Here is a 13,706-nt window from a genome sequence, read left to right as displayed (position 1 = left end):
GCTCAGTAGCTTATATTAAATAGTCTATGGGTTAGATGGCACGTCGAAATCTTTCATCCCAATAAATTAGGTACAATTAAAAAAAACGAATTTCTATTTATTCCGCTACATTTTGAATTTAAAGTATTTGTATGATAGTTCAAGATTTTTGTAAACTAGATAACGATGAAATCTCAAGAATCCAATTGCTATACTGAAAAGAACAGAAGGACCACAGTACCACACAGGACCACAGTGAACGACATTTTAACAGTGACAACTTTGACAACAGTGACTTTCTACTTGACAGTTAACGTCACGTCACCACAGTGGATACGAAGATTGAAGAATGCGATCTTGCTATTAGTTTATTTTTGAAGGTTCTTCAAATATTTTCTGTATATATTGGGCGAACATTAACAATATGACGAGTACGACTTCTTACAACAACGACAAGGTCGTTACCGGTGAGGTGGAGTACCCGGCAACCGATCCCGCATCAGGGGCGTTCTTTCAACCAGATTTCAAAAAGTAATTTTGAGTTTCCACATTTTTCATTAAAGTTTTGTTCTCATGAATAAAATGTGTATAATACATATTTAATACACAGATAATACAGTATCTATATACTTTATAATGTATAGTTAAATGAATATCTTAAGAACTTTCTGCTAGAAATTACCAAAACATTTGATACTAAACTACTTTTTATTGAATACACTTTACTGCCACAGCTTAATATTTATTCATATGTTGGAGGAAGTCTGAAAGTGGTACCTGTGATAGAGAAGTTGAGAAGTGGATGTTTAGGATGGTATGGACATGTTATGAGACAAAATAACATTGAGGTTGTAAAGAGAGCTTTAACTATGAATGTGGAAGGTTTTAGAGGAACAGGTAAACTTAAGGAGCAATGGATGGATTGTGTGAAAGCCGATATGTGTAAGAGGGGAGTGAGCAAAGAAATGGTATATGATAGAAAATGTGTTGTGCCGACCCCAGGTGACTGGGAGAAGGGCAGGAGAATGATGATGAGCTCACTATCTATCTATTCAATAATATTACTTCACATTGACACATAAAATGCGACTGTTTCATGTTTATATAAAATGCAAAATAAACAATTGTCGAAATATCCATATATGTTTAAAATTTGTTTCACAAATTTATCGTAATCTACAGAATCTTCCTATGATAAAACATCAAAACAATTAAAATATTTACTGGGTACATTGGGTCCTTCACTGAAAATTATAATTATTTTCATAGTGACCTGAGGTAAAATGCAGACTGTTATTGCACAAGTGAGACTGAACTTTTATCACAGAAGACAGTGGAATTCATATTGTAATGTCAGGCTGTATATTTCATTTGACTACAGATCTAATACTTTCGAAATATTCAGGAATACTCCCTGTAATTGCAGTGCTGTGCGGTACAAGTTGGTAGGAATGATCTACCTGTGGGATCACGTACACCATTCATTGAATATATTTGGTATGTTCATTTCAACAAAAGAAACAACAATGAAAATTGTCTAATTTTGTTTCAGAAACGATGACCTGAAACTAATGCTTGATGGATCAAAGGACTCCCTTAAACTGGAGGCGATGAAAAGAATTATTGGCATGATTGCTAAAGGAAGAGATGCTTCTGATTTGTAAGTAAAATATATTAATACTTGTATATGCTCTTAAAAAAACATGTTTGCTATTGTGAAAGAGAAAAGTGTGAGTGCATAGATGACATGATATGCCTGAATGGAAAAATAGGAGATGCTGTGTTGAAACTACTGTGGGATAAAGGTAAGAAGAAGTTCTCAAATAACTATGCCACAAATAGACAGGGGGGGGTATTTATTTATTTGTTTGGCCTGACAATAGTCTGTATATTACCTTTATTTAAGCTAAGTTTGGATGTTGTATTTTAAACACCCAGTTAAAGTTTTTAAATATTGATTCTGTTGTCTAAAATTGCTTCATTCATTCAAAACTGTTTTTTTTTTATTAAACATCAACTTTTCGATTGATAAATTTCAGTTCATCTCTACATGCAGAAAACGTAAAAAATACAATATATTCATGGAGTATATGATGATCCAAATTGAATTCTGTTCTATCACATTCAGTAGGATTCAAACAAAATTTATTTATTTATATCTTTGTTTCAATCAGATTCCCAGCAGTAGTCAAGAATGTTGTATCTAAGAACATAGAAGTGAAGAAATTAGTTTATGTTTATCTGGTGAGGTATGCTGAAGAACAACAAGACCTAGCTTTGCTGTCGATCAGCACTTTCCAGAGAGCTCTGAAGGTAAACATAGTCTTGAAATGATGAGGGCCATTGTCAAATCCCCTCGATTAATACATCAGATGAACTTAATACGCACATAACTGAATTTCGTCTTTGTCAAACCAAAGTCTGCTATGTGCACTTTTTGACATTTTTACTTTTTAACCTTTTGGTATAGTTCACAGCCCTATCTACAGTATAAAAAAACTGTTATGTGTCTATAGCTTTCATTTGATATAGTTCTTAATAATTCACCTTTTTTTAAATTTCATACGAAAATGTTTTTACTCGTTAATTCAAAATTGAGTTTTTACACATAGCAGATTTTGGTTTGACAGCGACGATTTGATATTTTTTCATTGTTTTTGCAATTTTACTGTAGGATCCTAATCAATTAATAAGAGCGAGCGCCCTAAGAGTGTTATCGTCAATCCGCGTGCCCATGATAGTTCCAATTGTGATGTTGGCCATCAGAGACTCAGCTGCCGACATGAGTCCGTATGTAAGGAAGACTGCTGCCCACGCAATACCCAAACTTTATAGGTATGGCATACTTTTTTACGAAATGATAAATAAAATAATAATACTTAAAACAAATACAATATTACTACATATTTCTAAAAATAACATTGGTTAGGCAGGCTATTCACACCATGCATACACACAAAAAAGCATGCATGGGCAGGTGAATCACCTGTCTATTTTTTTATATATATGTATATTATTATTATCATAAATCTGCCGGTTCTTGCACATCTAAATACATTTTATACAACAAATTTTTTTTTGGTGTCAAATTAACATTGCCATGCCTCGTTTTATTTTTTCTCAGAAGTAAAGCCCATAATATACTAGAATAATACACTAAAAGTTTTCCAGTAAAGCCCATAATCTATACTAATATATAAATCTACAGTAGTTTTTACGGATGTTCCGTTATAACTACTGAACCGTGCATCCGATGACTTGAAACTTGTTATCCATGTAGAAGATACATGTAATTAATGGATAGGCTAATATTTATATGAGTGTTGGACTCCCTACACCAGTTGCGGGGGCGTTAATGGTGAGAATAATTGTGGGGGTGAGAAATAATAATGTTACTAATGTTAATAATGTACAGCTAGTATACTAATATACTAAAAGTTTGTCATTTGTTTCAATCGAGATCAAAAGAATAATTATTTAAGAAATGCATTGAGAAATAAATTTAGTTTTTCTTCAGCTTGGATCCACAGCAGAAGGAGGAATTGGTTGCCATAATAGACAAGCTGCTATCGGACAAGGCGCCGCTCGTGGTCGGCTCTGCTGCGATGGCCTTCTCGGAGGTGTGCGGCGACCGGATGAGCCTCATACACAGGAGCTACAGGCACGTGGCACTCTTCAACTGTCTGCATTATATCCATTGTTGCTGGACGGGTGCTCACTGCTCTCAGTTTATAGAGTGGTCAATGTTACAGGCCCAAATGACGTCAATGGGCTCCAGTAACCACTTAACACCAAGTGGGCTGTTGAGCTCGTCCACACATCTAAACAAAAAAAAAACTGAAATCTGTGGATACATTGTACCAGGTGTTGATACCAGGCTTTAAAAATAGGCCTTTTCTAGTTCTATATCAAGTTCGCATCTGCTTATTTCCGCCACGAAGTATTCATGTATTTCGGTTTGAAGAGTGGGATAGCGGCGTACAATGTAATTAATTCCACCTCATGTCTCAATGTCGGTAATCACGTTGTTGGGTATACACAATGTGCCATTAAAAGCAAGTGGCTTAACTATAGTAGAATTATTTTGTCCGTGCAGTTTGGGTCATAAAAAGTCGGAGCGGTGAAGCGAGTATTTCGCTCTCTCTTCCACTCACGAGCCTTATGGACGGGCATAGTGATGCGCATTATTGTTGTCGATAAGCGTTATCGATAGTGTATTTAGTTTTGTCATTTTGTGGTCTAGTGATAAAAATGAAAGAAAAAATCACTAATCGAACACTTACACCACATATCGCCGCAGCAAGTTAACGAGAACGGCAGAAATTAACACTTTGTAACTTTTCGGGATCTATTCTTATTTCAGTGAAAATTTTTAACACATTGTTGATAACAACACGTGCAAATATTATTTTGAATAAATTCTGCCGTTTTGATACAAAACAAAGGAGTAGCCATTATGTGACTAAAGAAGTTCAGAGAACGAATGCATAAAAACACATTTCTCTTCGACATAATGTACTATAATTTGCAGATAAGTACAAATGACTCATAACATAACAATGTCTCACCACCCTTCGTATACCACCCCGCCGCCGTGTACCTGCCTTCGATGACTCATTTGTTTTTATCGATAACGGCGTTGCGCCCGCGCAACATGCTCACCGCCCTAGCCGGGCTATGTTTTATGACCCAAACTGCACGGACAAAATAATTCTACTATAGTTTATACCATACTAGATGACGATAATTTTTTTTTTGATAAATTGTGTTTTTTAGAAATTATATTTCAATACGAATTACATATTGATAAAATGATGAAATATTCCAAGATCGTTTAGGCATTTTTAAGTGAACACGTGAGTTAAAAAGATACAAATAATATAAATAAACAATTCATTTTCTTGGTCTAACCTTAAGCCAAGCACTCATTGGCTTCGAGTGGCTTAACAACACCATCTGCTGAAGCTTTAGTGTTATTGTGTCTTTAAAGCAGTTAGTTGCTCTCAATTAAGAAAAATAGCATTATTATTCGCCAATAGATGTCGGGAAGAGTCATAAAGTTGATTATTGAAAACACGAATAAAATATTTTCTGAAAATAAATCGTAGCTAGATCGATTTATCGCCCCCGAAATCTCCTATATACTAAATTTTATGAAAATCGTTGGAGCCGTTTCCGGGATTCAGATTGAATGATTCAGAAAGAACAAGAATTGCTCGTTTAAAAATATAAGATAAATGTTACTCTCCAGCGACTGCTTAAATGATTTTTGTTTTGTTGCAGGAAACTGTGCGGCTTACTGGCCGATGTGGACGAGTGGGGGCAGCTGGCCATCCTGAATGTGCTGACGGTGTACGCCAAAACCTTCTTCCCCGACCCAAACAGTGAGGTGAGGCATGGCGCGCGAGCGAACGCATGAGGTCGCATCGCATTTTTACAAAAATAACTTTTTCTTGTTAATTGTTATGATTCGAGGGTAGCCTTTTTTACACGCTTTATATTAGCTTCACTTGTATGTATGTTTGTAACTGACTCAAAGGAGTCGCAAAAAATCGCGTCTAAAGAGACGCGATTTTTTAAACGGCCAGATATCATTCAAACTGTAGATTTGTCGAGGACCGATGACAATACACTAATTTTATTATTTTTTAAGTCGTATCTATGTAACAGGTTTTTAATAAACACACGATTTTACGCAAATTATTAAATGCTTGGCACACAAAATTTAGATTTCAATTTAAATTTATTATCTATTTTTTAGTTGATTTTTATATAAAGCGTGTTTTTTTGGTTTTTTTTTAAATATGATATTATTTTTCTGTTGCCTATGAAACTGTAATATTAGATCAATGATTTAAACAATTCTCAGAAGCAAAATGCTCGCAACTATCCATAATACGTTAGGAACAAATATATATATACACTAGCGGACCCGGCAAACTTTGTTCCGACACACGGTTTCTTTCAAACACATCAACCGGTCAACTTCAAAATTCTACTATAATTAACCAAAGAATATATTACGTTTAGCTGTCAGTTGCGTTTTGTTATTCCATATCAGTTGCGTTTTGTTACACCACGTTTTACGACACGTCCCACGGGAACGTGATAAGAAGTATCCTATGTCCTTCTACTGGTTCTCAACTACCTCCTCGCCAATTTTCAGTCAAATCAGCTCAGCCGTTCTTGAGTTATAAATAGTGTAACTAACACGACTTTCTTTTTTATATATAGATAAGGAAATAATTACACTTTCAAGTACGATTTCGTTTTGTCATTCTCGCTTTCATCGCATTGAAATGATTGGACATGTTATTACAATATTAAATAGCTGTTTATCCGGTTAAGGGTATTAGAAAAAGGGTATGAAGCAAGGTGTTGTTCTCGTTTAAAAGCGATGTTTTGATCTCATGGTCTAAACCTATGTTGGCACCTTAGACCCGTTGTGCTCAGCTAACACTACCGACCTCTTGACCGTAGGAGCGCTATATGTTCTCTCTCAGGAGTACTCGAGCGACAGCGAATCAGAGAAGCCGTTCTACGAGTCGGACAGCGACGAGGACAGTCCCCGGAAGCACTCCCGCTCCCCCACCGTGGACCCCGACCTCAGGCTGCTGCTGCGCGCGGCCAAACCCTTGCTGCAGAGCAGGAACTCCGGAGTCGTGATGGCTGTGGCGCAACTGTTCTACCACTGTGCTCCCGGTGAGCATTCAAAACTACAGATGAGTCATACGTTAAGAAAGCCTGAAACTGGTGGTAGGACCTCTTGTGAGTTCGCACGGGTAGGTACCACCACCCTGCCTATTTCTGCCGTGAAGCAGTAATGCGTTGCAGGGCTTGAAGGGTGGGGCAGCCGTTGTAACTATACTGAGACCTAAGAACTCATATTTCAATGTCGGTGGTGGCATTAACGCTATAAATGTCTATGGGCTCCGGTAATCACTTAACACCAGGTGGGCTGTGAAGTCGTCCACCCATCTAAGCAATAAAAACAGTTGAAGAATTTGATCCGAGCCCTACAGCCCAGCAAAGAGTAATAAGAAAGAAAGAAGAAGACAAATAGCTTTTTTGTCTATTTCTGCGCCGTTAATTCGCTATAAGCTGGAAAGAGACTAAGTAGTTAATTCATTATAATTTACTTGTCCTATCACGATTATCCTAGTGAAAACTGAAATGATGCTTGCATATTAGACATTTATGACCATATAGGACGAGATAATACTTTTCAAAGATTTTTCTTTTGCTCGTGAGTGGAGGTACGGTACGAAGGAACGGTAACTGTACATCAGGTGGCCATAAACCCAGCGAATACTGCATCAGAACCGTAATACCAAAATGTGCGGTAACCAATCATTTGAAAACGGACTTTAAAGCAATACTAATAGAGTGTACATTGATTTCAGCCCAGGAGCTGCCGCCGGTGGCGAAGGCCATGATACGGCTGCTGCGCGCTCCGGTGGAGGTGCAGAGCGTGGTGCTGAACTGCATCGCCGCCCTCACGGTCTCCAGGCGGGTGAGCCTGCGCCCCACCAGCAGCGCGCACTGTGAATGAGCCCGTGATCCCCCCGGTGACGAGTTTCCCACTCTTCAAACCGGAACCCATTACTGCTTCGCAGCAAAAACAAGCAGGGTGATGATACCTACCCGGGCGAGTTCACAATACGCCATTTTTTATTTATTTTATTGCTTATATATGTGGACGAGCTCACAGCCCACCTGGTGTTAAGTGGTTACTGGAGCCCATAGACATCTACAACGTAAATGCGCCACACACCTTGAGATATAAGTGCTAAGGTCTCAGTATAGTTACAACGGCTGCCCCATCCTTCAAACCGAAACGCATTACTGCTTCCCCGTGCGGACTCACAAGATGTCCTACCACCAGTAAAAATAACACACTAGTCAACGCTGTTCACACTGAGATGAGTCTGACATCCACAGGCGCTGTTCGATCCGTACTTAAAGTCGTTTCTCATTCGGAACTCGGACCCGAGTCACATCAAGCTGCTGAAGCTGGAGATCCTGACGAACCTGGCGACGGAGAGCAGCGCCGCCGGCGTCATCCGGGAGCTGCAGGCGCACGCGGGCGGCGGGGAGCGGGGGGTGCGCGCCGCCACGCTGCACGCGCTGGGCCGCCTCGCGCTCGCCGTGCGCCCGCACACCGACGCCTGCCTCGCCTCGCTGCTGCACCTGCTCTCCAGCAAGGACGGTACGCAGCGCCCCCCCTGTCCCTCTACCGCCCCCCTCCCTCGCGCTCGCCGTGCGCCCGCACACCGACGCCTGCCTCGCCTCGCTGCTGCACCTGCTCTCCAGCAAGGACGGTACGCAGCGCCTCCCCCTGTCCCTCTACCGCCCCCCTCCCTCGCGCTCGCCGTGCGCCCGCACACCGACGCCTGCCTCGCCTCGCTGCTGCACCTGCTCTCCAGCAAGGACGGTACGCAGCGCCCCCCCTGTCCCTCTACCGCCCCCTCCCTCGCGCTCGCCGTGCGCCCGCACACCGACGCCTGCCTCGCCTCGCTGCTGCACCTGCTCTCCAGCAAGGACGGTACGCAGCGCCCCCCCTGTCCCTCTACCGCCCCCTCCCTCGCGCTCGCCGTGCGCCCGCACACCGACGCCTGCCTCGCCTCGCTGCTGCACCTGCTCTCCAGCAAGGACGGTACGCAGCGCCTCCCCCTGTCCCTCTACCGCCCCCCTCCCTCGCGCTCGCCGTGCGCCCGCACACCGACGCCTGCCTCGCCTCGCTGCTGCACCTGCTCTCCAGCAAGGACGGTACGCAGCGCCCCCCCTGTCCCTCTACCGCCCCCCTCCCTCGCGCTCGCCGTGCGCCCGCACACCGACGCCTGCCTCGCCTCGCTGCTGCACCTGCTCTCCAGCAAGGACGGTACGCAGCGCCCCCCCTGTCCCTCTACCGCCCCCCTCCCTCGCGCTCGCCGTGCGCCCGCACACCGACGCCTGCCTCGCCTCGCTGCTGCACCTGCTCTCCAGCAAGGACGGTACGCAGCGCCTCCCCCTGTCCCTCTACCGCCCCCCTCCCTCGCGCTCGCCGTGCGCCCGCACACCGACGCCTGCCTCGCCTCGCTGCTGCACCTGCTCTCCAGCAAGGACGGTACGCAGCGCCCCCCCTGTCCCTCTACCGCCCCCCTCCCTCGCGCTCGCCGTGCGCCCGCACACCGACGCCTGCCTCGCCTCGCTGCTGCACCTGCTCTCCAGCAAGGACGGTACGCAGCGCCTCCCCCTGTCCCTCTACCGCCCCCCTCCCTCGCGCTCGCCGTGCGCCCGCACACCGACGCCTGCCTCGCCTCGCTGCTGCACCTGCTCTCCAGCAAGGACGGTACGCAGCGCCCCCCCTGTCCCTCTACCGCCCCCCTCCCTCGCGCTCGCCGTGCGCCCGCACACCGACGCCTGCCTCGCCTCGCAGCTGCACCTGCTCTCCAGCAAGGACGGTACGCAGCGCCCCCCCTGTCCCTCTACCGCCCCCTCCCGTGCGACACGCCCTCAAACGAGAATAAACTTATACTTCTACTAGCTTCCGCTTCGCTGGGCATTTAAAATTAACATCATTATTTCTCACCCCCATAAAGATTCTCATCATTAACGCAACAGGTGTTGGGAGTCCAACGCTCATATAAATATTAACCTATCCATTAAATACATGTATTTTCTACACGGATATCAAGTTTCAAGTCAATCGGATGCACGGTTCGGTAGTTATAACGGAACATCCTTAAAAACCACTGTAGATTTATATAATGGATATATTATATATAGATTGTCGCGTACAACTTCTTACTTGCGTATACAAATTGCACACGATACTTACACCCGTATCTTTAGTCGTTCACACGAGCGTAACTCGACTCGACTCAACCTCCAACGCGCGTTTTGGTATGATTAGTCGTAAAAATAAACTCCACTCAAACGTCCTTGGAAAAATTTCCTAACCGGAGTGAAGTGACCGAACTGTCAAGTTAAGGTACGTCGCGACGTACCTTGAACGTTCCTCAAGGCTGGTTTTCTATCGAGGTCCAAATAGTATGTGGACCGCAAATGGAAATATATGATATTGTTGTGCAATGGCCTGGATGTGTGCATGATTCGCGCATATTTTGATAATTTAAGTTTGATAATATTTATTAATAAAGTAAATAGTTCGAGGTTAGACATTTGAAACTCTTTATTTTATTTACCTACATAAGAGTCATATTTTGCTTACTACCTGATAAATAAAGTCAATGCGATTATAAGTTTTATTTATATAATAATAAACTGGTGGTTGTGGAAAAGCACTTCAACAACACGATGCAACCAAAATCACATAAAAGCGGCGAATAAAAATACAAAGCCGGATCCGAAATCTAAAATAATGATAGGTTAGAAAATAAATAATACACTTTCAGATTTACCGCACGCACACATATTTACGAATAACTCAGCAACCAAAACATCAAACAAGTTCATCTAGTGTCAAACAGACAGCGGCAGCTTGACTTTGACATTAAACAATGACCATAGACTACAGAACTCTATGGGTTTGATGCTAGCTTGATCAAATTTTCATCATTATTACCTCACTCGAGGACAGTTGAGGAATATTGTAATGGTCGACTAAAAATACCAAACTCGAGTAAGTTTCGAGGGAATGCTCGAGCATCATCGGATGAGTTAAGAGTGGAGGACTATTTTACGAAACGTCTAAAGATACGGGCATTAGAGGCTATGGACTCAAACATCACAACTTGAACGAAACCGGGGTTCCAAAGTAATTACATTGTGCAAAGGTGCTTCCACATTACTAACTGAAAAGCATCATCTCTTGACAGTTGCTAACACAATCCTACTACTATTGTGAAGGGAAGACGAGAATATAGTGGTAGCAGCTGGTTCAAGCCGTACTCCTCGCGAAGTCTGGCGGACTACCATGAAATGTCTGACCTCCATGAGTCTTATTATTCCAGACAATGAAGAGTTTAAAGGATAGACAGATACACTACCACATCGGTTACCACTACCCGCCCACCGCTAAAGTCGATAAAAACCTACAGAGGTCGGTTCTTGTGAGGTCATTCACCTCCTACTATTGTCACTCAATAATTTTTCTAAACTAACTCGTGGCCGGGACTTTGCTTGATTTTTTTTAATGACCGTTAAACATGTGTTCTTTTAATACAGAGTGGGTGGTGTGCGAAGCCGTGGTGGTGGTGAAGAGAGTGGTGGGAGGCGGCGCCGCGTCCGCCAAGGCCGCCGTGGCCCGGGCCGCCAAGCTGCTGCGGTCTGACCGGTGAGGGATACGAGCAGACAAGAAGCCGGAGATTATTTATTGCTAATTTTAGTCAATTTTAATGGACATTATATATGAGTAAATCTGTGACCACTTTAAAATGCTTTAAATTACATGGCTTTTCTTTTGTGGGTATGGTAACATTTTTTTTTATAAATTATTTAGAAAATAATAATATCAGTGTTAATGTTGTGGCGAAACGTAGCGATTCGTGACGTCATATGACAGCTTTGTATTACAATATAATAAGAGTTTGGAAGAATCTTTTTTCCTAAAAAATATGTCCGTCCGTGCAGCTTGGCGGCCAACGCCCGCGCCGCCGCCGTGTGGCTGGTAGCGGAGCACGGCGCCCACCACCCCCGCGCAGCCGCCGTGCTCGCACACATGGCCGCCAGCTTCGCCGACCAGGTGAGGGGGGGTGCAGTGTCGCCGAGTGTACGCCGACACTTTGAGATACCGCTGGTGTATCGTCGGTGCCATAAAACAGAGACACTCGGTTTTTTCCTTATTTTTTTGCCAACTTACTGCCATATAATAATGCCTCTTTTGGCTTCGGTTATATGCAGTGGTCGGAGTAGGTAGATTGATTTTATATACTTGCGTCAAGATATTATAATATGGATATGCCATTTTATCCATAATGATATTTTTTTTTTTAATTGAAAAAAAAAACATTTATTCCTAATCGGACACAATTTCTATATTTATGAGATAAAGATAACAAAAAGCCCTGTCTAACTTTTGTGTCATACTGACAAGCGTCATTTCTAATTCAACAGAAAGGGACAAAACACCAACTATTCCAAGGTGTTTTTGTATAAAATAAAATATTGATTTCTTTTACCATTAGCTAGCACTGGTAGCGCAGATTAATATTATTAATACGTTTTTCACCCTAAATACAGATTCATGCTAATTTCAAAATTCCGAAACAAATATGACAATAAATATGAAGTTCCAGTATTTTGGAGGCATATCCATATTATCCTCTACGTTTGACGTCAACGACCTTAAATCAATCTACCTACTCCGACCTCTAGTTATATGTTAAGCTATTTGTTAATAAGGCAAAATACTGTAAGCAACGCATCTATGATTATCTGCGCGAACTAACCGTCGCGAGTCCCTAGTTACACTGCCAATGTATTATGCTGATTTAAATTACAGAATAAATACATAGTTTTTACCGGCTAAACTGTGTATAATTATGCACGTCCTAACACTATCTAAGATCGCAAGCATCGCTCTTCGATCAGTGGTCAGGTCCGACGGCTGTACGCTCCGGGCGTGTCGGCAGGAGGAGCTGGTGAAGCTGCAGGTGCTGTCGCTGGCGGCCAAGCTGTGGGTGACGCAGGCGGACACGGCGCCGGTGTGCCGCTACGTGGTGGCGCTGGCGCGCTACGACGCCAGCTACGACGTGCGCGACCGCGCCCGCATGCTGCGCCGCCTGCTGCTGCCCGCGCCGCGCGCCCGCCTGCCCGCGCACGCCGCGCTCATCTTCTGTCCCGACAAACCGAAGCCCACCATCGAGAGCAGCTTCAAAGGTCAGTGGAGGAGCGCTTGCAGTACTGGTAGCCGCTGTCTGCCTTTTCGGTAGCGAGCGGCTTGGCTCGGTAGGCAGTGACTTGGCATTGCTGAAGTCCATGGGCGACATTAACCACTCACCATCAGATGGGCCGTATGCTCGTCTGTTTACAAGGGCAATAAAAAAAAAAGTACTGGGCCGGCTAGTATTAGTGGCTGTGTCAGACGGGTATGCGGCCCACTGTTGCTTACGGGCGTCAGCAATGCCGATACCGGTAAGCTCATCTTCTGTCCCGACAAACCAAAGCCCACCATCGAGAGCAGCTTCAAAGGTCAGTGGACTTGCAGTATTTGTACCACTGCTGCTCACGGACATCAGCAATGTCAATACCACCGAGTACTCTTGGCAAGTCAAGTTTAAAGTAGGGCGCGTCACAGCACTCGAGAAACATCTTGGAATTCATTCTAAAGCCAGATGGCACTTTGTAGAAAGGATCTTTAGAAACGCGCAGTAGTTGAACGCAACAGTAGCGGTAAAAAGCAAATGCAGGGACAGGTTGAATATCTCGAACAATCAGAGCACTCCTCAGATACAGAACACAGACAGAGTACCGAACTCCGTCCGTAGACCCAAAGGTTCAAAGCGAAGAAAACGAGATTTGACAATTCGATCGGCCTTCGTTACGACTCATCAGCGCTCGCGTCACTTGGCCCGCCGCACAGTGGGTCGATACTGTGATTTTAGTGACTTAGGGACCAACTTTGTTTTTTTATAAATTTTTTTATGTAGATAGATAGAGCTCGTTAATCTCAATAATAATTGTTTTGGGCAAAAATTACAAAAACTTTATAGTTTGGTCAGAAAAATGTGTTTTGTGATTTTTTTGTATGGACCGGTTCACATTAAATTAAATTCCTGCTAAGT

The 13,706-nt window shown here is 43.4% G+C and overlaps 1 protein-coding gene across 2 annotated transcripts in view; it reads left to right on the top strand.

The window, feature by feature from the left end:
• The first annotated feature begins 291 nt into the window (after positions 1-291).
• Positions 292-13,706, top strand: part of rb (adaptor related protein complex 3 subunit ruby) — a 28,179-nt gene continuing 14,764 nt past the window's right edge. For both annotated transcript variants that reach the window (XM_089736376.1, XM_089736375.1), the window contains exons 1-12: positions 292-510; positions 1,532-1,639; positions 2,154-2,292; positions 2,654-2,814; positions 3,497-3,640; positions 5,263-5,368; positions 6,483-6,681; positions 7,383-7,492; positions 7,921-8,188; positions 11,149-11,257; positions 11,554-11,665; positions 12,555-12,801. In XM_089736376.1, the coding sequence (XP_089592502.1) occupies positions 404-510; positions 1,532-1,639; positions 2,154-2,292; positions 2,654-2,814; positions 3,497-3,640; positions 5,263-5,368; positions 6,483-6,681; positions 7,383-7,492; positions 7,921-8,188; positions 11,149-11,257; positions 11,554-11,665; positions 12,555-12,801 (1,810 nt within the window). In that variant the 5' untranslated portion in view covers positions 292-403. The remainder of the gene's footprint in view (positions 511-1,531; positions 1,640-2,153; positions 2,293-2,653; positions 2,815-3,496; positions 3,641-5,262; positions 5,369-6,482; positions 6,682-7,382; positions 7,493-7,920; positions 8,189-11,148; positions 11,258-11,553; positions 11,666-12,554; positions 12,802-13,706) is intronic.

Source organism: Bombyx mandarina, chromosome 21 (genome assembly GCF_030267445.1).
Source record: "Bombyx mandarina strain Sakado chromosome 21, ASM3026744v2".
Taxonomy (NCBI): Eukaryota; Metazoa; Arthropoda; class Insecta; order Lepidoptera; family Bombycidae; genus Bombyx; species Bombyx mandarina.
The sequence above is the reverse complement of the archived record's forward strand: the minus strand, read 5'-3'. Positions and strand labels throughout refer to the sequence as shown.